General features: G+C 40.9%; 1 protein-coding gene across 1 annotated transcript; it reads right to left on the minus strand.

Annotated features, from left to right (window-relative positions):
- Positions 1–266: 266 nt before the first annotated feature.
- On the minus strand, positions 267–21,388 carry ATP1B4 (ATPase Na+/K+ transporting family member beta 4; the record flags this gene model as incomplete). Its single annotated transcript, XM_081043538.1, is given in 11 exon segments — positions 267–428; positions 1,127–1,143; positions 1,146–1,197; positions 1,201–1,221; positions 3,871–3,927; positions 4,574–4,770; positions 8,584–8,688; positions 8,948–9,076; positions 14,337–14,418; positions 14,422–14,592; positions 21,326–21,388. Coding segments are annotated over 11 exon segments (1,056 nt in total).
- Positions 21,389–27,956: the final 6,568 nt, after the last annotated feature.

A 27,956-nucleotide genomic window follows, 5' to 3' on the forward strand; every position in this document is an offset into this window, starting at 1 on the left:
GAGACCTCTAGCGGCAAGAATGGGTTTTAGTTTTAAGTGGGGGGGGGATGGAAATTAATGTAATCTACTTGTCATCAGGAGAGACCACTTTTAGAAAATCAAATAGTTCCCACAATGTCATTTCATACATATGTCAAAGGCAAGGAAAGATGATCTTAGGTGTCCATCTGGCTGTGTCTTGATTGAAGAAAAAGAATTCAGGTGCTATCAGGGGTAACATGAAATATAACAGAAACATAACTGCTGTGTGTGGTCTCCTGAAGTTCTTAGGTTTCTATGTTCAAAGTAAAGATTACTCTACCCACAAAATGATTATTGATGCCATCATTTATGATGCCTTTGCCCTTCAGTTGGCACTGCACAGGCACGGCTTGGTTCTTCACCACATCTGTATAGTGCATTGCCACCAGCGGGGAGGTGTAGTTAACCTGTAGGTGGAAGAATAATGATTTCTAAATGTGAAGAGGGGTGGCTGTGTGGGAGGGTAATAAGATGGAAATGGTCAGATATTCAGTGCAGGATGGGATAAGCTCCAAAAGGGAAATGAGTAAATCCCATGATGCCAAGTCACAAATGGCTAAAGCAAATGACATGCTTTCTCTGCCTTGGGATAGTGGAGGAATTATACATTTCTCTCCGAAGTCACTGTCAGAAGTTTGATTGTCCTCTGGGGAAAACCAATTCTAACTAAGTATGATATGAATTTTTGGATATCAGACCACAAATCAAACCAGAACTAGTATCTGTCAAGTCTCTGTGTTAGAGATGAAGGCTTCACTGCCCCAGGCCTCAAATGGGAGAAAAACGGAAGTAGGATTATTTGGGCATAACTGAGTGTAATGGGAATGATTTTGTCTGCTCCTGGCTCTGCTGCCAATTAGTTATGTATAATGGGACAAGTCACTTCTCTCTGAACTCTAATTTCTCCATCTGTAAACTGAATGAGTTAGACCAGACTATATCCCAGATTCCTTCAGATATGGAAAGGAGTGATAGAAATTGATAGGGTGGGCTACCACCCATCTGTTACTGCCTGCTGCTCCCTAATTCACATAGATCCCAGCCAGCCCTTCCTTTGCCTCTGAGCCCTTTCTGACAGCAAAGAGTGAAGGGGATATAGGCTTACGTGAGTCAGTTTGCCTAGTAAGGGTAGTAGCAGAGGTCAAAAGAAGCTGACTCTGGGTAGTAATTGATGGATCAGATGTCATTTTCATTGCCTCTCTGTAAGTAAAGCAGATATATGTGGGGTGCTGGATCACTCACTTGAAGCCTGAACTAAAGGGGCCTGTGCCCCAGGTGAAATCACTGTGTGACCCACAACCAACTGTCCCAAGAAGATCACAAAAGCAGAATGTGGCATAGTTCCGCCCGGATGTCCCCAGAGGAGTATTCCATACTTGGCTTTTCAGTTCAAAAAATAGTTAATGGAAGGCCCTGGAGTGAGGAGGTTGAAGGTGCTTAGTATGGTTCTGTGCTGGTTCCTAGGGGACCCAAACAGAGGAATCCAAAGCACTTGCAGTACCTGGTGCTGCTCTAGCAAGAGGGCCTACCATGCCAGCCCCTCTCCAAAGAATCATACTGGGCATGGCTCCCAGTGTTGGACTTTGAAGCTGAGGCAGGTGTAATTTGGAACATGTTTAATAAATCCCATTCCATAACAACTTGCACACTGTGGGCTCAGTTCTTTTGGAAGTTAGACCAGGTGCACAGTTCGCTTACCTAAACTCATATCTCTAACCACATTCTCTGTAGTGCTTAAATACAGTAGGTGGAGTCTGGAGGATAAGAAAGGTGAACTGATTAAATAAACAAGTCTGTCCTCATCATATCATGTCAGGTAGGGGATTGTCCATTCTGCCTGTGCATTAGTTTTGCCCTAAATAGCAGAGATCTAGGGCTAATAAGGGACAATTGTTCATCACTATTAGCAAATCACTCACTAGGGTCATGTGATGACTTCTGTCAATATAGTATAATCATTCTTAGTATAAACTAAGTTCTTAATTTATTCTCGTAGTTACCTCATCCTGCTTGATTTCCACAAGTTGGCGTGGAGTTGACCAGTATTGATTAGTATAGGATGTATAAAGACTTTTTTTAAATTTTTTTAATTAAATTTATTAGGGTGACAATTGTTAGTAAATTTACATAGATTTCAGGTGTACAATTCTGTATTACATCATCTATAAATCCCATTGTGTGTTCACCACCCAGTGTCAGTTCTCCTTCCATCACCATATATTTGATCCCCCTTACCCTCATCTCCCACCCCCTACCCTCTTTACCCTCTGGTAACCACTAAATTATTGTCTGTGTCTATGAGTTTTTCTTTCTCATTTGTTTGTCTTGTTCTTTTGTTGTTTTTGGTTAATAGTTTTTATATATATATATAAAAGGACAGTTCTCAGCAAAGTTCGATGCAAGCTGAAAAGTGAATGGCTTCTACTAGGGAACTATAAGCAGGATTCAATCCAATTAATATGCTAGTTTGAGACTGAGTTGGTCTTTATGGTGTGTTTACATATTCTGAAAAGCAATGAAATTCATTTTTCGTGAATGGTCTGTGGAATCAATTCTACTAGTTTGTAGTCACACCTCACACATGGGTGTATTTATTTACATATAGTCACGTACATGTGAACAGAATGAATGTCCTTCCTACCTTGTTCATCTGGCAAACATGGCCTCACCTTTCAAAGCTCATCTTCAGCATCACCACCCTCTACGTGGAACTGACCTCTTTATTATCAATATCCCTACCTCACCTTTCATAGCACCTGCAATACTTGATTGCCCTGATTTCATAGAGTCATATTTATCTTGGCACTTCCAACACCTAGCAAAGTACCCAGTCTGTAATAAGTGATCAATAAATGCTTGCTGAATGCGGACCATTGGCTTAATAAATGCTGCCTTTCACTCCTTTCTGATCTGCCACCATCAAGACTGGAGTTTTGAGTTGTATTTCTAGTACTGAGAACAGAGTTACCTGGCTTCACACATTTACAAGACGACTGTCCAGGGCTGGGGGTGTAGTTGATCTTGTCAAACAGGAGGGTGCTTCAGCCAGTTTAAGAAGCAAACCCCAAGTCTAGGGGTTTTTCCTACAAAGGAGCTAATTGGTGCAGATGAGATAGCATTTAATGGTCTCTCCAAGGAGAGTTAATTAGCATATTAGCGGAGTTCTGTTTACACTCCCTTGTAATCATTTGTTATTACAACACTAGTGCCACTGGTCATTGCTGCAGAAAGTCAAATTGAGTTTTAAAAGCAGGGACTTTACCAGAGGGTAAGGGGGGAGGAGGTTGGTAGATGAGGGTAAAGGGGTTAAAATATATGGTGATGGAAAGAGAACTGACTGTGGGTGGTGAACACACAATGTGATAGATAGATGATGTATTACAGAATTGTACACCTTAAATCTATGTAACTTTGCCAACAATTGTCACCCCAATAAACTTGAATTAAAAAACAACAACAATAAAAACAGGGACTAATGACTCTAATGGCTATTTGTTTAGTTCAAAGAAACAAGTAATTAGAGCTAAAAGCAAAAGTGTAAACATAATCCCAGTTAATGACTTGGCACATTGTTGTTCCCTGCTATAGCTCTTAGCTGAGGTTCAGGTTTTGGCTTTCTCAGGTATAAACCAGCACATACACATACATACAACACACAAAAACACGCACGAATTGAATTCTTTCTGGAAATAGGAGACTTGAGGTTACTAAAGGGAGGTGTAATTATGAAAAGAGTAACCCTTTCCTAACCCATAGCCAACTATCCACGGTCAAGCCCTTGAAAGGGATGAACCACATTTTTACATGAAATAGACGTGCTAGCAATGCTTACTCAAAAAGGCGTTTTACCTGCACTTTGCTGGAAACCTTCACAGGGTCTCCAAGCTCAGGACAAAAGCCTACCATCTATCAAAAGAAAACCAGCATTGTTTTTTTAAAAAAACAAAACAAAACATAAAACAAGACTTGACAGTAAAAATAGGGCTTTTATCTCCCTTGAGTCATCCCTTTCTTAGGCATAAGCTTAATCTATTTTGCCCTCTCAGAAAAATTACAAAAAGCAGAAAATGAAAAATATCTTCAGCACTGTGCAGGTCAGCTTACTCCTTTTTGTGCCTGATACTCATACAATAGTAACTGCAGCAAGATAACCTGAGATGTAAAGAAAGAACTTCCTGATTTCAGGAGGGCTCTCCCATACCTAAGGCGTGGCAGGAGAGAAGGAAAATGCATTTCTTATGGTATAAAAATTGTCCCCCACGCCACCCCCATGTCAATTCCCTGTTACAAACAGTTCAGGATCTCATTCCTGACAGGGCATCAAAAGGCAGGTTTGGGGGTGTGGGAGAAGAATAGAAATAGGAAGTGTTCCAGGAGGAAAAAAGAATTATTGCTTGATAGTTTGTCTACTTGTTTATATTACTGATGCTGTCAGTAAAAAATGGCCATATTTGCAGTGTGTAAAGACAGAGCCCAAGAGAAATGGAGTGTCCAGAGCATTCCTACCCAACTCATCCACTTATCATCACCAGAGTGTCAAGGGTAAATATACCCTGTTCATCTTTAGAAGGATGCAGGGTTGTCCAGTAGAGTAGCCAAAAGTAGAGTCTTCCAGGCCAGAGAAGTTCTTCAGGAAGGAGTGCTTCAATTGGCAGGCCTTCTTGTCCTCATCCTCATTGCCATCTTGGATGAAGTACTGCCCTGGTGTACAATCTACATTTATTTCTTCTTGAAGACTGTCATTATAACCTAAAGCATGTGTGGGTGACAAAGGGTCATGTTAGACAGCTACTATACGGGAAGGCCATGTTTTCATTAGTCCTTCTCCCTAGTTTCAAACTTTTTCCACCTTGCTTGTGATCCTTGGAAAGCCCACTCAATCTGTCTTAGGCATGACATCAAGTGCCCAAGGCCCTTCATCATTAACATGCCTCCAGGAAGACTTCCTGGCTAGTCCCCTCAGCCCACATTGATTGCCTGTCCCCTTGTTTCTCATTCCCTTGGAACTTTTGGATATCCATTTCTAGGTCATATGTTAATCACTTTATAATTTCTACTTTCCATTTTTTCTTTTCAGATATGGTATATTGTATACATAGAGGATTGCCTCTTCTGCTTCTGGGAGAGGAATAGGCATGTAGTAGGCAGATTTTGGAGGAAGGACTGGATCATGTTAAGGCATGGCGTTTATAAGGAGGCAAATCTCCTGGGTTAAATCTCTTTAAGTTCAGCCTTGAAAACATCTCCCTTTGAGGTCAATAGAGGCACCTGATGCAATAGAGTGAGAAGTGTGTTTTGTGGGACAGGAGAAAGGGGGAGGAAGACGAAAAGGAGGAGGAAGGGGGAAAAGAGGAAGAAGCAGAGAAGGAGGGGGAGGAGGAAGAAGAGGAAATAAACCAGCTCCTCATTCTTTACAGAGGAAGTTAGCACTGCAAAATAGAAACTTAGATTGAAAGACAGAAACAAATGACAAACATAACATCTCCACCAAGATGGTGAGGGCGTGAGATCTTGTCTACTGAGACCTGAAGCACTCAGAGTTAAATGTTCCTTTACATTGGATGGAATGTAACATGTGTCCAAGTTACACATATCCAGGGAAAGAGCTGAAAGGGACTATCTGTGAGCTGATCTTTGGGCTACTAAATGCCATAGATCGAGGCTTTAGAAATTACTGCATTATTTATCATTTGGTTCTAAACAGTGGAGTCAGGTAATCCTGTTAGATCCAACCCCCATGTATTCATGTTCCAAGTAGCTCAGGTTTTCAGAGGGGATTGCATATGTGTGATCCACCAGAGGCAAAAGTCCAAATGTATTGCTGGATCCTCATCTAGACATGGTTGTGACCTGGGTTTGATATTATTAGGAAGCAACTGGGAATTTTAAATCTATTCCAGTTATGGCTAAGCCTTTATTATTGCTCAGACAAAGCTATAACTATGCTCAAATAATAACTTTCTAAATATAATCTAATGATGTGCTCATTGTTTCTCTTGAGGTAGTTCCATTAAAAATAGTGTGACATGGGTATGACCATTATTGCAAAATCCCAGTCCTCATGGGAATGAAATTGATACTCTGGGATGTCTATTTCAGAGGTATGTTCCTTTTAAACAGGGCATATTACCTATGCTTAGGAATGAAAAATGCAAGGCTTTTCCTAATGTTCCCTACCTCTGTCATCAGATCAGAATTGGTATTTCTCCACCTCCTAGCTTCTCAGAGGGATTTCCTCGTCAGAGATTCTGGCAGTACATTTGCAATAACTCACAAGCATCTTGAAAATAAAGAAGATACTGTACTGGCTATGATGTCCAAGACATTTGGGAGTCCAAAATGGAATTACATGGACTCATAAGAACCCCCCCACATTTTGCAGGTGAGGAATCTGAAGCTTAGACTTACCAAAAATAACACCAAGCATTACTGATACAAAGCTGAGTTTCTAACTCCTGGTCATATTGCAGCAGCAAAAGATTATGAAAAGTAGCCCTTCTCAAGCTTTAAAGGTCATACAAATCACAGGCGGATCTTGCTAAAATGATCCTGATTCAACAGGGGCCTGAGATTCTACCTCTCTAAGAAACTCCCAGGAACTGCAGATTAGTGCAGCCACTATGGAAAACAGTATGGAGGTATCTCAGGAATCTGAAAATGGAACTACCCTATGATCCAGTAATTCCACTCCTAGGCATCTACCCGGAGAAATCCAAAACTCCAATTCAAAAATCTGTATGCACTCCTATGTTTATTGCAGCACTTTACACAATAGCCAAGATATGGAAACAACCGAAATGCCCATCGGTAGATGACTGGATTAAGAAGCTGTGGTACATTTATACAATGGAGTATTACGCAGCCATAAAGAAGAAAGAAATCTTATCATTTGCAGCAACATGGATGGATCTAGAGAACATTATGTTAAGTGAAATAAGTCAGAAAGAGAAAGACAAGTACCATATGATCTCACTTATATATGGAATCTAAAGAAAAGACTATGTGAATGAACTAATCAGAGACAGTTTTGGGGACGCAGAGAAAAAACCGAGAGTGGTTAGATGGGTGTGTGGGAGGGGGTTGGGGATAAGGGGAAAGGTGAAGGGATTTGGAAGCAGCTGGTAACCACAAGATGGCCTCAGGGTTTTTTTTTTTTTTGAAAATTAATTTGGGGAAGGTATTCTATAATGTTGTAAAGATTTTGTTGGGTATCCAATGGACATGCGTCCTATTTGGGAGACCACCTCAGGGATACTGTGGATACCTGATCATGGCATTGTACATCAGAAGCTAAACATTAATGAATGCCAACTATAATTTTATATATATAATGTGATGGTTCAGTGTGAGGTCGGAGGGATAGTGGATGGGGGGAGGGGGGTTCACAGTATGAGGGATATAAATGATGAACGTCTAAGTATTACCTTGTTTTGTACACCTGAAACTAATAAATAAATAAATTAATTAAAAAAAAAAAAAAAACTCCCAGGAGATGCTGATGCAGCTGGTCCCTGGATCATGCTTTGAATAGCAAGGATGTGAAGAATATGAATGCGGGTTTAAATACTGGTTCTGCTGCTGGGAGACTTTGATCACATTACTTCCTCTTTCTGAGCCTCAGTTTTCCCATTTGTAAAATGGGGATGATAGACTCTTCTATGCAGGGTTAAAGTTAAAGGACAAAATTTATGCTTTTAAATAACACTTCCTGTCACATAAAAGATTGTTTTCCTCTTACTTCAGTGCATATTCTACTGGCCACTCCCAACCCATCCCCCACTTCAGCTAGGCCAGGCCAACCATATTAGTCTAACTGGCTTTTTTCCACAAATAATATGTCAGTAATGTAAACCCACTAGAGTTCCTGTTTGATAGCTGGATAAATACAGCTATTTGTGTTTAACCCTAACCAAGCTGCTACCTCAGTTTTCACCCTGTGGAAGGGCTTCTCAAAAAGCCACTCATTTGTTCCTGAAAATGTGTATGATGACGGTACAGAGATAGGCATCTTGAAAACACTTCAGATCACAATGTTGGAGTGTCTGCCACCTCTGGGTAATTTAAACTCCCTCTAACTACTTTCTGAAATGCTGTTAAATTAAGACCCTTGCTCTCTGACTTTAAGATGGCTGATCTCCAAGAAATGAATTCTCTTAGCTTGAGAAAGTGTAGGAGACAGGGATCTTCCAGCTCTGGAGAACACTCTTCTTTTCTCACCACTACCTCCCCCAAGATTATTTTTTTGTAACCGATCATTATTGAGTCATCTGGATGTGCTCAGGACATAACTAGGTGCTGTAAGGTGTTCAAGAAGAGATGACAAGTTCTCTGCCTCAATGGACTTACCGTGTTGCTGGAGAGTTGGCTTATATGCTTTCAAAGCAATGTGCAACCATAAATCAGAGCAGTTTTGATTGTATATACAGGTGCTGAAGAGGATGCAAGGTAAGGAAAGGCTGGGATGGGCTGGGGTTAGTAAGAGTGGGATTTCTGAGCCATGTGAATTTTGAATCCCCACCCATCACCTTTCTAAAGAGATTTGCACCAATCGGAGGAACTTACCCTGCAGAAAGCCATTTAGATTAATCACATAATGCTGCCAAGTGTCAGGTTCAGAAAAGTTGAAGTTGAAGTTAAGGCTATGGGCGAAGGGTCTAATCATAACTCCTGGCAATGGAAACAGGTCTTGGATATGTTAACCTATTCTTGGGATAATTTTTTTGTATTGATTCCCATGAAACCATTTCCCCCTAGGCAATCAAAATGAAAAAGACCATAATTTGCGAAGTACCATTTTACTTTTACTCTGAATAATTGAATCCCTAAGTAATTAGTGGAAGAACCAAAATTAATTGAAGTTGAACATGCTGTGTAAGCAGATTTCTGTCTAGCAACTTCTGACAACAGAGGGCATTTGGGCACTCACCAGGAGGCTTCACCCTCTCAGTGAAGGTCAGCATGTAAGGACAGATGGTCAGAAATAGCATGCACATGCAGAGGATGATCACAGCAGCCAGGGAGGCGTAGAAAAAGAAGTAAATGACTAAGGTCACACCTGCAGAACAAGATAAGAGTGGTCAGGTACTTGCCAACAAGTGCTGCCTCCTCACTTGAACTCATGAGCCAGAATCAACCCAAACACATAAGATGGCTTTTTTAAAAAAATCCCCAGATTCATTATATCCTTGCACATTCAGATTTCACCAATTTGGAATTGGTGAGAATTGTGTTAGAGGCCTGATTGCAGTTTACCTTTACAGCCATCTCTGATGGAAGGGCTTGCTGAGCAAATGATGACCATCAACAAGATTACAGGGGAGTTTAAAGTACTGCAGAGGGCAAATTTCTTGGGAGTCCTCTGGGCAAGAGTTGATGTCCTAAGTATAAATCATTCTTTGCTATTCATTAAAGCAGGTGCCCTGAGGAGTCCTAGCAACTTGGTTCCAGTGATTGTATGTATTTGCAAGGAACGAAAACAGTATTTCTTTTCACATAGTCTATAATTCAAACTTTTGATTAGTTTCCAATTGGACTTGCCTCTAATCAAAGCAAAGTGAGGTTTCACCCCACTCGTTTGAAATCTTATTCATTTTTAGCAAAAGTTTAAGTGGTTCTGCTATTCAAAAAGAATTCTAACACAGGACCGGGAAGGGAGGAGGAGGAAACTGTACTTAATTATTGACACTTGTTACCTGTGATCTCTACCTGTGAACTTAGGCAAGTTACAGAACCTCTCTGCACCCCATATTCCTCACAGGTAAAATGGGAATAAGTTAATCACTTAACTCATATTCTTCTCTATATCTGTAACAATACAATAATTCTCTCTTATCCACGGCTTTGCTTTCTGTAGTTTCAGTTACCTGCAGTCAACCTTGGTCCAAAAATATTAAGTGGAAAATCCCCAAAATAAACAATTAATAAGTTTTAAATTGTACATCGTGATGAGTAGCGTGATGAAATCTCACGCTATCCCACTCCATCCTGCCCAGGATGTGAATCATCCCATTGCCCAGAACATCCATGCTGTATATGCTACCCACTTATTTGTCACTTAGTAGCTGGCTTGGTTACCAGATTGACTGTCACAGTTATCACAGTGCTTGTGTTCAGGTAACTTTATTTTACTTAATGCTGCATTCACATAACTTTTATCACAGTATATTGTTATAATTGTTCTATTTTATTATAACTTATTGTTGTTAATCTCTTTCTGTGCTTAATTTATAAATTAGGTATGTATGTATAGGAAAAAACATAGTGTGTATATATATGGTTTAGGTATCCACTAGGGGTCTTGGAATGTATCTCTCATGGATAAGGAGGGACTACTGTATCTGAAATTCAGTCCTATCCTGACCTTACCACTTCCTAGATTTTTTTTTTTTTTGATTTTTTTTTATTTTATTTTTTTTTAATTAATTAGTTTATTTATTAGTTTCAGGTGTACAAAACAAGGTAATACTTAGACGTTCATCATTTATATCCCTCATACTGTGAACCCCCCTCCCCCCATCCACTATCCCTCCGACCTCACACTGAACCATCACATTATATATATAAAATTATAGTTGGCATTCATTAATGTTTAGCTTCTGATGTACAATGCCATGATCAGGTATCCACAGTATCCCTGAGGTGGTCTCCCAAATAGGACGCATGTCCATCGGATACCCAACAAAATCTTTACAACATTATAGAATACCTTCCCCAAATTAATTTTCAAAAGAAAAACCCTGAGGCCATCTTGTGGTTACCAGCTGCTTCCAAATCCCTTCACCTTTCCCCTTATCCCCAAGCCCCTCCCACACACCCATCTAACCACTCTCGGTTTTTTCTCTGCGTCCCCAAAACTGACTCTGATTAGTTCATTCACATAGTCTTTTCTTTAGATTCCATATATAAGTGAGATCATATGGTACTTGTCTTTCTCTTTCTGACTTATTTCACTTAACATAATGTTCTCTAGATCCATCCATGTTGCTGCAAATGATAAGATTTCTTTCTTCTTTATGGCTGCGTAATACTCCATTGTATAAATATACCACAGCTTCTTAATCCAGTCATCTACCGATGGGCATTTTGGTTGTTTCCATATCTTGGCTATTGTGTAAAGTGCTGCAATAAACATAGGAGTGCATACAGATTTTTGAATTGGAGTTTTGGATTTCTCCGGGTAGATGCCTAGGAGTGGAATTACTGGATCATAGGGTAGTTCCATTTTCAGATTCCTGAGATACCTCCATACACTTCCTAGATTTTTAATATTCAACATGCTGTTTACCAATCTGGACCTCAATTTCCTCATCACTAAAATGAGGACAATAATAGTACTTGAATAATGCATATAAATAGCATAGCACAGAAGCTGGCAGATACCAAGTGCTCTATAAATGGCAGTCTTTATCATTGTTATTACTAGTATTATTATTGTTAGAAGAGCAGACACATAGTTGTGTGAATTCCTCCTCTGTGGGCTATATTAAGATTAGGTTTGCCCCAGGATTAGGCTGCACAGAGTAAGGTGAATGAGAGTGAGATTGTTGCTGAGAAGCTCTTTTCAAGTCCTCTTTGGGGCTCTCTCAACCAATAATATCTGGCCCTACTCACAAGTGACATGATGTTGGAGCTACAGATTGACACTGAATCATAAACCAGAAACCGAAACAAACCACCTACCTTTTCTGTACCTCAAACCTAATCCAAATATTAACTTTTAAATTGAACCATGAACCAAATAAAATTAACTGGAAAAAAAAGTGGACAAAAGGAGAAAAAATTATTTAGTAATCCCACTAGAAATGGAACTTTTGTGTTTCATAGGGTAATCTAAAGCAGAACTGGCACATGAACACATTGATTCAGCTGGCGTCCCTCGAGAAGAAACTGTAACACCTGTGTGCCTATGATATGGTGACTGCCCACTGGCTGTTCTTATGTGATGTGCACTGTGCCACCTCCTCCTTTCCTTTACCCTTATCCCTATCCTGGGAATGGATCAACAGATGGAGACGTGCTAGGGGACCAGAAGACTCAGATCTCCCTCAGAGATCTCTTCCTTCTTGCCCTGGATGTGTGGCCAGGAATCTATAGATGGGAGAATGTCACTAGCAATGAGTCCCCTCAGCCTTACCCAGGATTTTGTGCACTGGAGTCTGTGATAGGCTAACTAACTTAGCCACACACACCCGAGGCAAAACGAAACAGTATATACATCTGAACCCATTGACCTCTCCAACCTTCCCAAGGCTTTCTCCTGAATGCCCCACCCAAACTTGGGTAGACCTGGATATCTTGGATAGACTAGGTACCCATAATCCCGATTCTTCACTCCTCCCACCAAAACACCCTATCAGTTCTTGTGGCCCTACCCATCAGGGCATTGCTCATTGCTATAGTTCATGAAGACGCTGTGGTGTTCTGGCAAGAGTCCAACATGGGTTTGACTTCCAGTGCTGGTACTTATTAATTATGTGACTTCAGACAAATTACTTACTATCTCTAAGTCTCAGTTTCTGCATGTGTAAAATGAGGTAATAATATTACTACCTCATATGGTTCTTGTCAATATCCAATAAAAAGACATATAGTTCCTAAGAATAGAGGTTGTTCAGCCACCAAAGGAAACTTTTGGAACATAATAATAGGCAGGTGAATATGTTGGTCATGTTACTGTTCAGGCTCAAGTGGGCACCTAGTTTTCAAGCAAGAAGGCAGCAAGACATATGCCTGGTGGCTTAAGCATTAGGATCACTATTTGCCCTTTGCTCATAGATAGCCAAACAGAAGAAGCCATAATTCCTGGGCTCTCCTTAGACCTGCTACCCAGAGGCCTGGATATGGCCTATCGTGCAGTGTCCCCAATGCCATATCTTCCCTGGGCACTTGAACATTCCTCCCTCATCCCCATTTATTGGTCTGTGGATTGTTCTCCCCTTGAGCAATTTGGATCATTTCCTCTGGTGAAGTTCCAAATGACTGGCTGTTAAAGGATTAATGTAGGGCACCCTCTCCCAGAATCACACTTGCATTTTACAAGGCCTGTTTTTCCAGTTCTCTTTAGGCAAGGAAGAAACAGCTGTGTATCCTTTGGAGCCCCAGTGAGTGTCCAGCATTTGTCTGCAGCTTCCAGAATGTCGGAATGCTCCTTGAATGGTACATTTTTTCCAGTTGAGAGTTCAAGGGATGGGCAGGGATGGGGCTAAGAACTAAGGAAGGGTGAAAGGAGGTGGATGTTGTTAAGAGACCCACACCTGCTATACCTAATTCCAGGAAACAGGGTGGCTGTTTCACCCTGACTAAACCTTTGACCCTTGACACTAGGGAACTCTTATTTCATCCATGGCATCCTCTACTTTTTCTTCTGTGGGTTAACTGAGTTCCAAACCAGCAACAGCTCTTTTTCTGGGCTATGCAAAGAGTGTGGCAAGTGTGAATTTTGTGGCAAGTGTGAATTTTGTGGCAAGTGTGAATTTGACCACAGGCAAAAACTCCTGAGGAGAAGGCTCAGCATTAATAATAGTTCAAGAGGTGAGTAGGACCCTGGGAGAGAAGTGCTGGGAAGTTGTGAAGTCAAAGAGGTGGCAGCATGTGAGACAAAAAGGGAATGCTAAGGAATGTGATTCCACTATTGATCAAGTGATATGGGGGCTCAGCCTTAATCACTAGAAATGATCCCTTTAAACCTAATTTCTCTGTATACACCATGGGAGCATAAAGCATCCAAAAACTGGTGCTAGGGGCAGGCCTCACGACTCTCATTCTCTGACATTCCTAGATGAAACGAGGAGGCTTTATAAACCTTTGGTCAGGTTAGCAGGGACTTGGGTCTCATATCCTAGAAATAGTTTTCTGCGTAGTACTTTCAACTTTATAATTCTAACACCTTATTGGAGCCTCCAGCTGATCCTGTGTGAGAGGCAAGACAGAGATTTGTTTCCCTCATTTGGTAGGAGAGGAAACAGAGACTCAGAGAGGGTAAATGATGCGCCCGAGGTCACATAGATAGAAAGTGAAAAGTCTGGGAACTTAAAAAAAATTCTGCTCTATGCCAACTCATTCTTGCTGTCTCTACATTGCAAATGATTTTGAGCCCAATGGATTTCAGCTATATAATCAAGTTTGTTCACTCACGTCGAGTTTTTTTCTGATGGGATCTGCCCATAGCCCAGGCATTTCCCTAGGCATTGATCCTTTTACATGATATCTAAGGGAAGTTTGGAGACAAGGCTATCCAACATATGGTAAAGGAGTCCTGGACACCAAACCAAAAAGAAAGGATACTCGACTGGGGCATTGGGACAACTGGGGCGTACTCCAACTCTGACGTGTTTGGGCCAGAGACATCCTTTTCTCCGGATCCCAAAGGTTTTCGTTCACGATCTGCAATTTCCACCACTAAGTTTTGATTGTTGACTGACCCTGACCCTTTTCCTCCTCCTTTTCCTCCTCTTCTTTCTCCTCCTCTTCTTCCTCCTCCTCCTCGAAATTGGGTACCATCATCACCCTAGCCTCTTCTGCTTCTTCCTCTTCATCTGCTAAGTAGTGCTGGTTTACTTCATCCTGATTGTCCTGGAACACTGACAAAACAATCCCCTTTTTGAAAAAAATTTACACTGGCACATCCCACCAGCCATCTATAAATAGAAAACAACTCAATATTTGGAGATGTTTCAAATTTCTACTTCCCCATAAACATACCCATTGTTACAAGGGCAGATTTTCTTTTTCTCTGTTCTTTTGGAGGAAATACCCTTTCTAAGGCCTATTTTGACCCAATATCCTTTCCATAAAGGTGCAAGTTTTGTTCTCAGCTTCAGGCATTTGGGCTCTTACCCTAAGACTGCTCGTGTCACTACTGTGTCCTGTGTCCTTGGCCTCCCTCTTTACTTTGGCTTCTCAGGGCAGAGCTGAGCTCAACGCTGGAGGATGGAGTAGTTTTAGACACTTGTGTCCATGATGGCAAATCCTTAGTCCAAACCAGCTTCATCCTAACACCCTTTACACTTTCCAGTGCCCCATTTCACCATCCCAAGTTGTGGCTGAAAACTGGGATAGACATCAGGCAGAGAAGCCAACTGCTGTACCCCTCTTCAAAACTTAGACTGCCTTCCCAACAGAAGCAAGAGATTGGGGGCTGTTTGCTGCTTTTCTGACTGTTGCATGATCTGGAACCTCTTTCTGCCTTAAGGTGGTTGAACAGACCACTGAAGGCTGGGACCCTCCACCCCCAAACCTCATACCATAGGCAAAAATCTGGACATATAGTAAGTGGTCAGCACATATTTGTTGATTGACTGAGTGTAGCCATTACTTGAGGTCTGGAGCGGTAATCTTCTCTAAGTGGTTCTAAGAAAATTAAACAACATTAAAGAAAAGAAAAACCTAGACTTCACCAAATGGTATTTCAAATGCCTCCCAGTCACAGTCAAGAGAGTTGGATCTTTGATCTTTGCGGGTCTGCTAAGGCTCACTGCAGCAGCAGAAAATGAAGCCACATTCCCTTCTCTCTGCTACCCAAATCTGAAGAGTGATGGGGCCTGTGCACCTGTTGGGGTTAAATGTGTCGAATGATAGAGGCTAGGGGCTCCATGCAGCCCCCTCCCTGCCTGATTCCTCAAAGGCCATTTAGAGGACACTCAGCTTAAAAAGATGCCATTGGGGGGAGAGTGCTCAGAAAATTGGATTGTTTAGAATCAGTAAAAATGATGTAGAATGATAAGGCTTTACTGTCAGCATTCAGTCTGCCCAGCACTATGTAGCTCTTGATTATAAGCACTCTTTGATTTCTGTCTAATTTGTTCAAATGTACAGCTTTATATTGCACACCATGTTAGAACTGACAGGGATCTTGAAGATTCACTTGTCCATCTGAAGCCCAGAGAGGGGACAGGATCTAACCAAAGGCACACAGCAAGTTCATGATAGAGTTGACAGTCCCAGAACCTATGTCTCTCGATACCCTGGACAATGATGTTCCTCCTCTATTCCTAGAGGTGGTTTAGCAGATTTATGGAGCACAACAATATGTTAGATTCTGTGTTCCCAAGAGATTGTAGATGCTTATAATCGAGGATTTCTGACTCTGACATGGACTCATGATGTAAGGCTTAGGAAAATGAACCCTATCACTCAAAGTTGAATGGATTCATAAATGTTCTTAAAACTTTTTCATTTGGGTGTGAACATATGTACACATTTGACCTCCCAAATTACATTCTGAGCACCCAGGGAGTAGAGCTCATATTTTCTAACTCCTTGATGGCCTGCCACAGTGTGGAGCCCACAGCTAGGTAATCAGTGGGTACTGAACAAATGTCAATGATAACTGCCTGACTCTGGGGAAATGTTCTCACAGAACTTGTCACCCTATCCTCAGCAGTCATATGGACTGCAGTGGGTAGTCATCATGGCTCCCAGAGAATCTAGTGCAACTGGGAAACTCAGAGAATTTGAAGTGTAATGTTTCCTCATGGAGGAATTTATATTCCCTTTATATTTTCTGAACCACTTCCTTTTCTCTCCTTATTGCCTATATGCCTGCCCTCTACTTCTGTTCCACAGAAGAGGAGGCTGGGCTTGGCCTGAGCTTGATCTTATTTGTAGATATGAGTTCTCATGATAATCCCATTAAAGATAGCTTGTCATTAAAGATTTACCTTCCAAGGAAGAATTAACCTTCTCAAAGCTAATTTCTCTATAGCTTTCACAATACCTCAAGATCAGGAACCTCAAATACCTTTTTTCTTTCCTTCCTGTTTTTAGGTATCAGAGAACCTCACAATGTGCAAGGAAGTCACTTCTGTGCAAATAACTATTTAACAGAATCCAGTAGAGAATCATTTGGTAATGAAAAGGTCTGTTTTTGTCAGTTTCCCAAAGTGGCACTGCCCTCTTGTGATAGTGTGAGTGTGCTGGGATACAACACTAGGTGCATGCTGGGCCCATCGTATTGCCTTGAAAGGGAGGAGTGAAGGGCAGAGGGTGGCTCCATTTTGAGCACTCTACATATATAAACATATAAACAAATATATAAACAAATGGTATGACTCAAAGGATAAATTTGTGCCCTGCATTGAGCAATGCCCTGTAAACATTTGAAGAGTTGGTTAATTTTTTATTTATTTATTTATTTATTTATTTATTTAATTTAAATTTTTTTATTGGGGTGACAATTGTTAATGAAATTACATAATTTCAGGTGTACAATTCTGTATTACATCAACTATAAATCCCATTGTGTGTTCACCACCCAGAGTCAGTTCTCCTTCCATCACCATATATTTGATCCCCCTTACCCTCATCTCCCTCCCCCCACACCCCTTACCCTCTGGTAACCATTAAACTATTGTCTGTCTATGAGTTTTTGTTTCTCATTTGTTTGTCTTGTTTTTGGTTTATATACCACATATCAGTGAAATCATAGGGTTCTCTGCTTTTTCTGTCTGACTTATTTTGCTTAGCATTATACTCTCAAGATCCATTCATGTTGTCACAAATGTTCCTATATCATCTTTCCTTAACGCCGAATAGTATTCCATTGTGTATATATACCACAACTTCTTTTTTTTGTTGTTTTTTTTAATTAATTAATTTATTTATTAGTTTCAGGTGTACAAAACAAGGTAATACTTAGACGTTCATCATTTATATCCCTCATACTGTGATCCCCCCTCCCCCCATCCACTATCCCTCCGACCTCACACTGAGCCATCACATTATATATATAAAATTATAGTTGGCATTCATTAATGTTTAGCTTCTGGTGTACAATGCCATGATCAGGTATCCACAGTATCCCTGAGGTGGTCTCCCAAATGGGACGCATGTCCATCGGATACCCAACAAAATCTTTACAACATTATAGAATACCTTCCCCAAATTAATTTTCAAAAAAACCCTGAGGCCATCTTGTGGTTACCAGCTGCTTCCAAATCCCTTCACCTTTCCCCTTATCCCCAACCCCCTCCCACACACCCATCTAACCACTCTCGGTTTTTTCTCTGCGTCCCCAAAACTGTCTCTGATTAGTTCATTCACATAGTCTTTTCTTTAGATTCCATATATAAGTGAGATCATATGGTACTTGTCTTTCTCTTTCTGACTTATTTCACTTAACATAATGTTCTCTAGATCCATCCATGTTGCTGCAAATGATAAGATTTCTTTCTTCTTTATGGCTGCGTAATACTCCATTGTATAAATGTACCACAGCTTCTTAATCCAGTCATCTACCGATGGGCATTTCGGTTGTTTCCATATCTTGGCTATTGTGTAAAGTGCTGCAATAAACATAGGAGTGCATACAGATTTTTGAATTGGAGTTTTGGATTTCTCCGGGTAGATGCCTAGGAGTGGAATTACTGGATCATAGGGTAGTTCCATTTTCAGATTCCTGAGATACCTCCATACTGTTTTCCATAGTGGCTGCACTAATCTGCAGTCCCACCAACAGTGCACTAGCGTTCCCTTTTCTCCACATCCGCGCCAGCATTTGTTGTTTGTTGATTTATTGATGATAGCCATTTTGACTGGAGTGAGGTGGTATCTCATTGTGGTTTTTATTTGCATTTCTCTGATGGTTAGTGAGGTTGAGCATTTCTTCATATGTCTTCTTGCCTTCTGTATGTCCTTTTTAGAGAAATGTCTCCCCAAGTCCTCTGCCCATTTTTTAATTGGGTTGTTTGTTTTTTTGGAGTGGAGTTGAGTAAGTTTTTTATAGATTTGTGATATTAATCCCTTATCAGATATATCATTGGCAAATATCTTTTCCCATACAGTAGGATCCCTTTTTGTTTTATTGATGGTTTCCTTTGCTGTGAAAAAACTTTTTAGTTTGATGTAATCCCACATGTTTATTTTTTCTCTTACTTCCCTCGCGCGAGGGGATATATCAGTGAAAATCTTACTCCGGGTAATGTCCATGAAGTTTCTTCCTATATTTTCTTCTAGATATTTTATGGTTTCAGATCTTACATTTAAGTCTTTAAGCCATTTTGAATTTGTTTTTGTATATGGTGTAAGGAGGTGGTCCAGCTTCATTTTCTTGCATGTGTCTGTCCAGGTTTCCCAACACCACTTATTGAACAGACTATCTTTACCCCATCGTACATTCTTGCTTCCATTGTCGTAGATTAGATGGGCATATAGGCATGGATTTACGTCTGGACTCTCTATTCTGTTCCATCCACAACTTCTTTATCCATTCGTCTATCGAAGGACATTTTGGTTGTTTCCATGTCTTGGCCACTGTAAACAAAGCTGCAATGAACATTGGAGTACACGTGTCTCTATAGAGAAATGCTTTCAATTTTTTGGGGTAGATACCCAGGAGAGCGATTGCTGGGTCATATGGTAATTCTATTCGTAATTTCTTGAGGAACCTCCACACTGCCTTCCACAGCGGCTGCACCAGTCTGCATTCCCACCAACAGTGTATGAAGGTAAATTTTTCTCCACAGCCTCTCCAACACTCATTACTATTTGTCTTGTTGATGATAGCCATTCTGACTGGGGTGAGGTGATATCTCATTGTGGTTTTTATTTGCATTTCTCTGATGATTAGTGATGTTGAGCATTTTTTCATGTGTCTATTTGCCATTTGTAAGTCCTCTTTGGAGAAATGTCTCTCAGGTGCTCTGCCCATTTTTCAGTTGGGTTGTTTGTTTTTTTGTTGTTGAGTTTCATGAGTTCCTTGTATATTTTGGATATTAGACCCTTATCGGAGGAACTGTTTGCAAAAATCTTCTCCCATTCAGTTGGTTGCCTCTTTATTTTGTCGATGGTTTCTTTTGCTGTGCAGAAACTTTTAAGTTTCATATAGTCCCATTTGTTTATTCTATCTTTTACTTCCATTGCCTTTGGAGTCAAATTCATAAAATGCTCTTTGAACCCAAGGTCCATTAGTTTAGTACCTATGTTTTCTTCTATGCAGTTTAGAGTTGGTTAATTTTAAAAGAGAAATTAGCTTAGGATTATTCACTGCATCAAATCATTTCTTTTTAAATTCGATCATGTGTTCCCTACAAAGAACAAGATCCCCTGATGCATTAAAAATCCAAACCAGTTGACAAATCATTGGAATTACACACAATACTTGAGCAACACTACACAGAAAAGAAGCCAAGTAGGAAGTTATATGTGCCCTTCAGATTGTGACTGCTTTAAGAGCTGGAAGAAACTTTGGGGATGTCAAAAGAAAGATTCTACAAATTGCGGCTGGAAAGTTAAAGGAAGCCTTCCATAGGTGGATATGAGGTTAGAAGAATGCATGTTTTCCTCTGTTGGCTGTTGACAGTCTTCACTTAACTACCTGGTTATACAAGTGGCCATTCCCAATGGAAAATAGATAAAAGCTTTTTTCTCCTGGGGCTCAGATCACAATCCTCTTTGGGAGATATTTCAGAATATACCTCCCTTCAAAAAAGTATTGTGTGTGGCATATATTAATGAATTATAGCAAAGTAAATGCAAAGAAACTTTGGGCTCAAAAAAATTTGTAATGGATCCTGGAGATAAACGGTGACATCAAAAGGGTGTGTGTGTGTGTTTGTGTGTGTGTGTGTGTGTGTGTGTGTGTGTTGGGCAGGGTGTGGTGGTAGGCAGGATGGCAATGGGTGGTGGAGGGTCAGAGGGTTGTGGAATTGCATACTGCAAATATAATGGAAAGAGCACAAGATTAGAAGTGAGAAAACTTGCATTCTCACTCTGGTTCTTCCACTAAGTCACTCCAGTGCTCTCAGCAGCCTCAGGAGCCTCCGCAGCCTCCTTTACATAATAAGGGGTTCTGGAGAGGTGATGTCTAGGATTACTCCCAGCTTTTGTAGGATTCTATGATTTTAGCCATAGTTTGGAATTTCTGCTTTAGAAAAAGAGCAGGTGGGTTCCTGAGAAGGTACTACCCAAAGGGATTGAGACAGCTGGGTAAGCAGTGCCTTTCATTTCCTCTGCCCCTTCCCTTCTCTCTTGGCTAAATTTCCTGCTATCAGAATGAATGTTTTACTCTCGGACTCCAAAAGGTCTGTTCAAATGCCAGACTCCGAAGAAAATAATTTGGAAGACCTCTCATTCCCTGGCATCTTACCCTTCCCTTATCTTTGTTCCATAGGAAGAGGGGCTTCAACCCAGCAAATTCGGGTGCAATGGAATGCTGGGAGTCAATGCTCACTCTTGAAATTATGGGTTTCCTTAAACTTCACTATTCCTGCCCATCCCAAGGAGAACCAGCTGCAAACCAAGACCTACACAACCCCCAACCCACCCCACTAAAAAAGGGCAGCAAAGTCTTCTGTTCCCTGAGACTCACAAGTCTGTAGCGATAACGGCATGCAAAGACCAGAGCCCTTCTGTGCCGGCGCTGCCTTCTCATGGCTGTTCAGTGAGCAAAGATGCAGCAGAGGCAAGCAAGTGGGTGAGAGTTCTGGAGCTTTTTCTGGTACAGAAGACACTAGTTCATGGGGTCACTTGGCACCTAGTAAAAGTAAACTCTCCTGGCATGAGTCCTTCCCCAAAATAATCTAACATGCCCCTCTCTCATTGGTTGGTCCCCTCTCTGAATCAAAGGAAAGCCCTATGGAAAAGCAAGCTCATCATTACAGGGAGCAGGAGATATTCTCGGTAAGGAGGATAAATGATACAACCCCCTCCCCCAATTCATGTCTCTTCTCACCCCCTGCGTTTCTGTAGGGCCTGAGATACTACGGGCCCAATGGAAATCTTAAGTTGTGTTCTTCTCAAATGAAAGTTGGATATCAGTGTATGCAGGGGGTGGGGTGTGGGTGGGAGTTGGGGGTAAGGGAAAATGGACAAGAATAACTTCCTTTTATCATAAAGCTGATCTCATGAAAAAGGATCTAAGATGTCAGGAAAGATTCCCTTTGCTCCCCTCATCTCCCCCAATATTCACACCAAGCCACCTACAATGTTCCTTATATGTGTCAATCCAGAAACTCCTGAAAATGTGGATTATGAGTCCTGATTTTAGAGGCCAGGCTTTTGCTTTACCCCTCCCCACCCCGAAGAGTGTCTTGTACATAAAGAAGTCTTTTTCTAGCCCACATGTCAGAATGGCTCCATCAGTCACCGTTCCTCACACACACACCCCTTGGAATCCTGGCCAAATTTCTGTAGTGGTTGAGATCTATATTTATCCTTTAGCATCAGGTCAGAGAACAAGCCAGAACTTTGCAGTATCAATTTCTCAGACATATATAACTCCTGAAGCCAGTGTAGGACCCAACAAAAGAAAAATGAGAAGAAACAGCCAAGAACATTATATAGTATTTTTGGCCTGTTTGGTCCACCCCACTGGAGCCTGGGTGGCTAAAAGAACTGAGTAGAGTTTGTAATCCTTCCTTCACAAATCACCCCCCTCCGAGTCACCCCATTACACACAGATGGCTGAGTATATTGCAGATATTGAGATTCTGGGCATATTCATAACCAAGAAAACCAGGACATAGCAGATAGATAGATTTATTCATAATTCCAAGTCTTGGATATTTCTGTTGCAGATAGTGGTTAATTTAAAATAAAGACTCCGTTTACTAGATTGTTACTATTTGAGACTTTTTCTTAGCAGAATCTCTGCTCCCCACCCACACCCCATACTCCGATTTGAAGAGAAAGAGACCACTGACAAAAAACAAACTTGTTCCTCTTTTTGGATTTCAATAAAAGCAAAATATATTCCAAGGGATAGCCTCATCTCGGTAGATATTGAACTCTACCTGCCTTTTATACTTTCTCCACTCAAACCTTTTCTGTGATTCCTGGTGTTAAATATGAGAATCTTGAAGACTTAGAAGCCTCAAAAACCAAACAAAGGCCAGGTGAACTGGTTTTGTCTCACTGAGGCAGAAAAGATAGTACAGTCATGTTAGCAAGATTCCAAAAACCAAGAATGAGTGGCAGCACTATTCACAATAGCTAAGATATGGAAATAACCTAAGTGTCTGTCAACAGAAGGATGGATAAAGAAGACACACACACACACACACACACACACACACACGGTGCCAAAAAATGTATACACATTTTAAGAAAGGAAAACTGTATTAAAATTGTAATACTCAATATGTACCAATAACAAAAGATGGATTCAAGTCACATTTGACTTCTGCAATTACAAGAAGTGCCGAAAGTGGTTACCATCAGTGTCCAGACACTTATGATTACGGCGAACCACTGCTTGAGCAACATTGACCAAAGTGTTCACTTATATACATTTTAAGAGATGTTATCTATGTATTACTTTTCAAAGTTGTACTGAATTATAGTAGCAATGTGTAGTATGACGTTCGGTCAAAAGATGGTGTTAATCAAATGCTAGCATCACCATGGCATCACCAGCATCATCATGCTAGCATCACCAGGCAGGACAGTCAAAGAAAACGGCGGAAACATGATTGTTGTTTGAGGAGCACAAGACCATTTTGAAGTGATATTTGAAATTCGAGAAAGTTGTGGAAGTACAACGACACTGGAGGCATGAGTATGCAACGGAACCTCCAATATGCCTAACAACTGCACACATTCATAAGTTTGAGACACATAGTACTGTGTGTGATGGGCACAAGGGAAGATCCCAGAGGCCTTGCACAGCAACAAGTTCTGCATCTTCTGCTATGGTGTTGGGACAGTTTACACGCTCACCACAGAAGTCTTTCAAACAATGCTTGCTGTAGTCAGAAGTATCTGGACCCTGAGGGTAACGACTTTGAGCACCTCTTGTAATTGTAGAAGTCAAACGTTCCTTGTATTCATATTTTGTCATCAGTATATATTGAGTATTCCAATTTTAATATAGTTTTTTCCTTTCTTAAAATGTGTATACATTTTTTGGTTCTCTCTCTCTCTATATATATATATACATACATATATACATCTATATATGTATACATATATATATATATATATATATATATATATATATATATATTCAGTGAGCAAAGATGCGGCAGAGGCATCTGCGGCATATATGTATGAATGTTATTCAGCCATGAAAAATAAGAAAATCCTGCCATTAGTGACAACGTGGATGGATCTTGAGGGCATTATGCTAGGTGAAATAAATTCAGAGAAAGACAAATACTGTATGATCTCACTTATATGTGGAATTCTAAAAAGCCGAATTCATAGAAACAGAGAGTAGAATGGTGGTTACCAGGGGCTGGGCATGAGAGAACTGGGGAGATATTGGTCACAGGGTACAAATTTCCAGTTGTGAAATGAATAATTTTTGGGGATCTGATGTATAGCATGGTGAATATAGTTAATAACATTGTATTATATACTTAAAAATTATTAAGAAAGTAGATCTTAGGCATTCTCATCATAACATATAAATGGTAATTATGTGACATTATGAAGTGAAGGAGTTAGCAAACACTATGCTGGTAATCATTTTGTAGTATTTAAGTGTATCAAATCACTTAAGGTGTTGTACGCCTTAAACTTACACAATGTTATATGTCAATTATAATCCCAATAATGCTGAATAAAACCCAAGGGTGGGAGGGCAAAAGGAGACTTGGAGTAATGTGAACTCAGGTAACAAAATATTTTATTCTCCAGAATCTCTCATTCCTTAGCATTTTGGGTAATTTGGGGTTTGTTATATACTTAATATACTTACAATGTATTTTGACTATACACAAGGCTGTCTTCTGGAATACCATTTGTTGGGTGGGGTAAAATAACAAAATCCCTTAGGATCTCAAAGACAGAAATCTGTATGAGTCTGCGCTCAAAAAACTCTATCTAAAGGAGAAATTTTTCCCACCAATTTTGGAAAAAAAGCAATCCTCTTAACAGCACAGCGACTAGAGCCAGAAGTGACTCAAATGAAGCAGCGACTACAGAAGCAAGAAAGGAGGGAGAAAGGACAGACTTTGAACGTGACAGTAGATTCAAAGGCAAATAATTCAAGTCTAAAACTATATGCCCAGTCCTTGAGCACAACTGTTAACATTTGCTTCTATAAGCCCCTTTTCCTGGTTGCCTACTTTGGTAAAACCACATGGTTTCTGACGGGGAACAGAAACAATGTTATGGACTAGGTCCTTGTGTTCCCAAAGGAAGAGATGGTAGCACTCTTCAGAGAATCTTTGCCTCTACCATGAAATGGGCTAGTTTATGGCATCTGTTCTTGTGGGTTATTTTCACAATTGTGGAAGGCAGAAGGGGGAAATGTGTCCTAGAGCCATCAAAGAGTAGTTGTGTACTTTCCCTACCTAGAGATTTGCTAAATCTCCAGGGAGTCTCTGGGAGGTCATGTGCAGTGCAGCTTAAGAGTTGTTTGCCATTGGAGTCATCCAGGCATTGTTTAGTGCTCTCTAGAGCCCCAGTCCCTTCCAGCATTCGTGACTTTGTGGACTCTGAAGTCATGGGTAAGGTAACTCCATGTTGGCCTAGGACCTGAGGTTGCCCATGAATGCTGCCCAGTGTAGAATGTCACCTTCAAAGTGCGTGGAGGAGGGGGTACTCATTTGGGGTTGCAAAGATCAGGGAAGGCTTTCTGAAATAGGCAGGGTTTGGGTTGGACATTGATGGGCTGTCCTTCAAGGTGGAACAGCTACTGCCCAACTTTGATGATGTCAGTATGGTCCCCAGTGCCCAAAGTTCCCCCTCCTAAACAGCTAGCCTCTGAGTAGTGGTCAGCAGGTGTGGCCAGCAGGCTCACTGGCTAAGGCCAAAGGGTTTCCTTGATCTGAATGGCTCAGATAATGGCACCAGATCCCTACTTCACTGGGTTCTAGGAAGAACCCTTATTGCATCACATTTCTGAACAGAGTTTCCATCTATTGAGTGCAGTTGTACAGTGAGAGATGCTTTCATTTCAAGGGACTGAGGGCCATGGATTTGTGACTGTAGAAGCCTAGACGCCTAGGGAAAAAAATGAAGGCTTAGGAAATTATGAGGTCCTTATGGAGATTCAAAACTATTTTCAGTGGCTAAAAGGAACTAATGAGTATAATGCAGTCAAGAGACATTGGTTCAAACAAACAACTAATTGAAATTAAGAGAAGAAGTGTGCAGAGGTCCCTGATGAATGGGTATGCTAATAAGTCTTTTTTGCTAGCCCCTGGAGCTTTGGCTGTGACATAGACTAGCCTATTGAATGCCTGCTCTGTAATAGCTGCTGAATGCTACGGCCTTTTATTGCCATGGTAACCTTGATGTCTAGAGTCTAGCTGAGACTCAGATCTCTTAATTTACTACTCAGGCAGCTACAATTCTTTGGGTTTTATTATTCTTCGTGCCCTGGGTACCAGAGTGGCAGTGAATCATGTTTATTCGTCCTCTGTAAAGCCCACGGTGTCTTTGAATAATTCAGGGTGGCTCTTACTGTGTGTGATGAGCAGGTTATTAAGTTAGAGCCTATTTCTGCCTTAGTTGGACTTGTGCCTCTCAGAAACCCAATGCACTTACTATCGAACCATTTTCTTATTTGCTGCATCAAATGGCTTTTGGCAAGCGGAATGATGGCACTGCAGTGGGCCCAGCCTCTCAGAAGCCTTGTGCTTGTTTGGTGGGCAGGGAAGAACAGAGTAATACAGGTGGGGCAGCACCCAATGGGAGAATGAACCTTGGAGACACATGCCATCAAAAGGGAGCCGTCGAAGGGGGAGAAGGGTGGGAAGGCTGGGAACTGTGGTGCTAGAAGTTTCAGTCCCTTTAGAGTTAGGTGGTAGGGCTTGGGTGGAAAAGGAGATTCCTTATTCTGAGTGACTCCGGAGGAACGAAGTAACCCCCAAAGGCTAAAAGTTACTGGGAGGATGGATTTCACCTTATTTTATAAAAGACTTTGGTTAAAAAAAAAAAAAGCTGGTCACAGAAACCAGCTGCCTCTGAAAATTAATAAACAGCTTGTCACTGGAGCTGCCCCAAGTTTGGTCTCTCAGTATACAGATGTTCTAAGTGTGCATGGCCAGGGGGTGAGGACTAGGATGGAAGGCTTTGCTAGATGACCTCTTAGAACTCTTCCAATTTTGAAATCCTCTGTGTCTATATACAATGCTGTTTCATTTATCAGGGCTTCTTCTAAACTTGGATGACACTTTATATGTACATGTCCTTGCTCCAACAGCACATATGCTAAAATTGGGGCAATGTTCCATACGTGTTTGTCTCTGTATACCTCCAGCCATAAATGAAACTTTGCAACAGGTGCAGAGATATTTTCTTGATGCCTCTGTTGCTAAGAAATGGGCAACCTGAAACTCAAGATAAATTTTGCAATAACACCCTTCCCCGCAAATTACAAATGACTTGCTAGTAAGATAGAGTCTTGGCTTTTGTGGGTTTTCATTTTTTCATTTCACTACAGCCTTTGATTGGCATTCTTATGGGACAATTGGTAGACTAGAAAAAACTGTAAGCTCCACAAATTTGGAGCACATTTACAAGGCATTTATTTTTCCTGTTTATTGGGATTGAAGTTTAGGTTGGGGGTGAGAGGTTTCTGTTGAGCTAACTAGAGTCTAAAAGGTGACATTTTCCCCTGTGACAGGCTGGACCTCTGTAAACCGAAAGACAATCAATCAGATATATCAAGCACAGAAGGGGCTGTAAGGCAACATTGGTCTTTTCCACCAAACCCTGCAAACCTGTCTATTATCAATCAGCAGCATTTCCCCCACAAAGGACAGTGATATTACTCTAATCTGAACCCATTCTATAATCAGAAAGCATCAGCCAGAAATCACGGTGGCTCTCAGCTGCCTCTTAAATCAAAACCAAATTGATAAGCAAGAGTTGAAGGTCTCTCTATCAACAGCCCAGTTACTCACTTGCTGTAAGACCACAGGATGCCAGTTTATTTCTCTGTTGCACTATCTATCCACCTTGAAAGAGAATAAGTCTAGTGTCCCTGCTTCCTCACTCTCAGTAATGTTGTGGGTCTAGAACTTTTCAGAAGAAAATGCTGAGAGAAT

The sequence above is a fragment of the Rhinolophus hipposideros genome, assembly GCF_964194185.1.
Source record: "Rhinolophus hipposideros genome assembly, chromosome: X".
Classification (NCBI taxonomy): Eukaryota; Metazoa; Chordata; class Mammalia; order Chiroptera; family Rhinolophidae; genus Rhinolophus; species Rhinolophus hipposideros.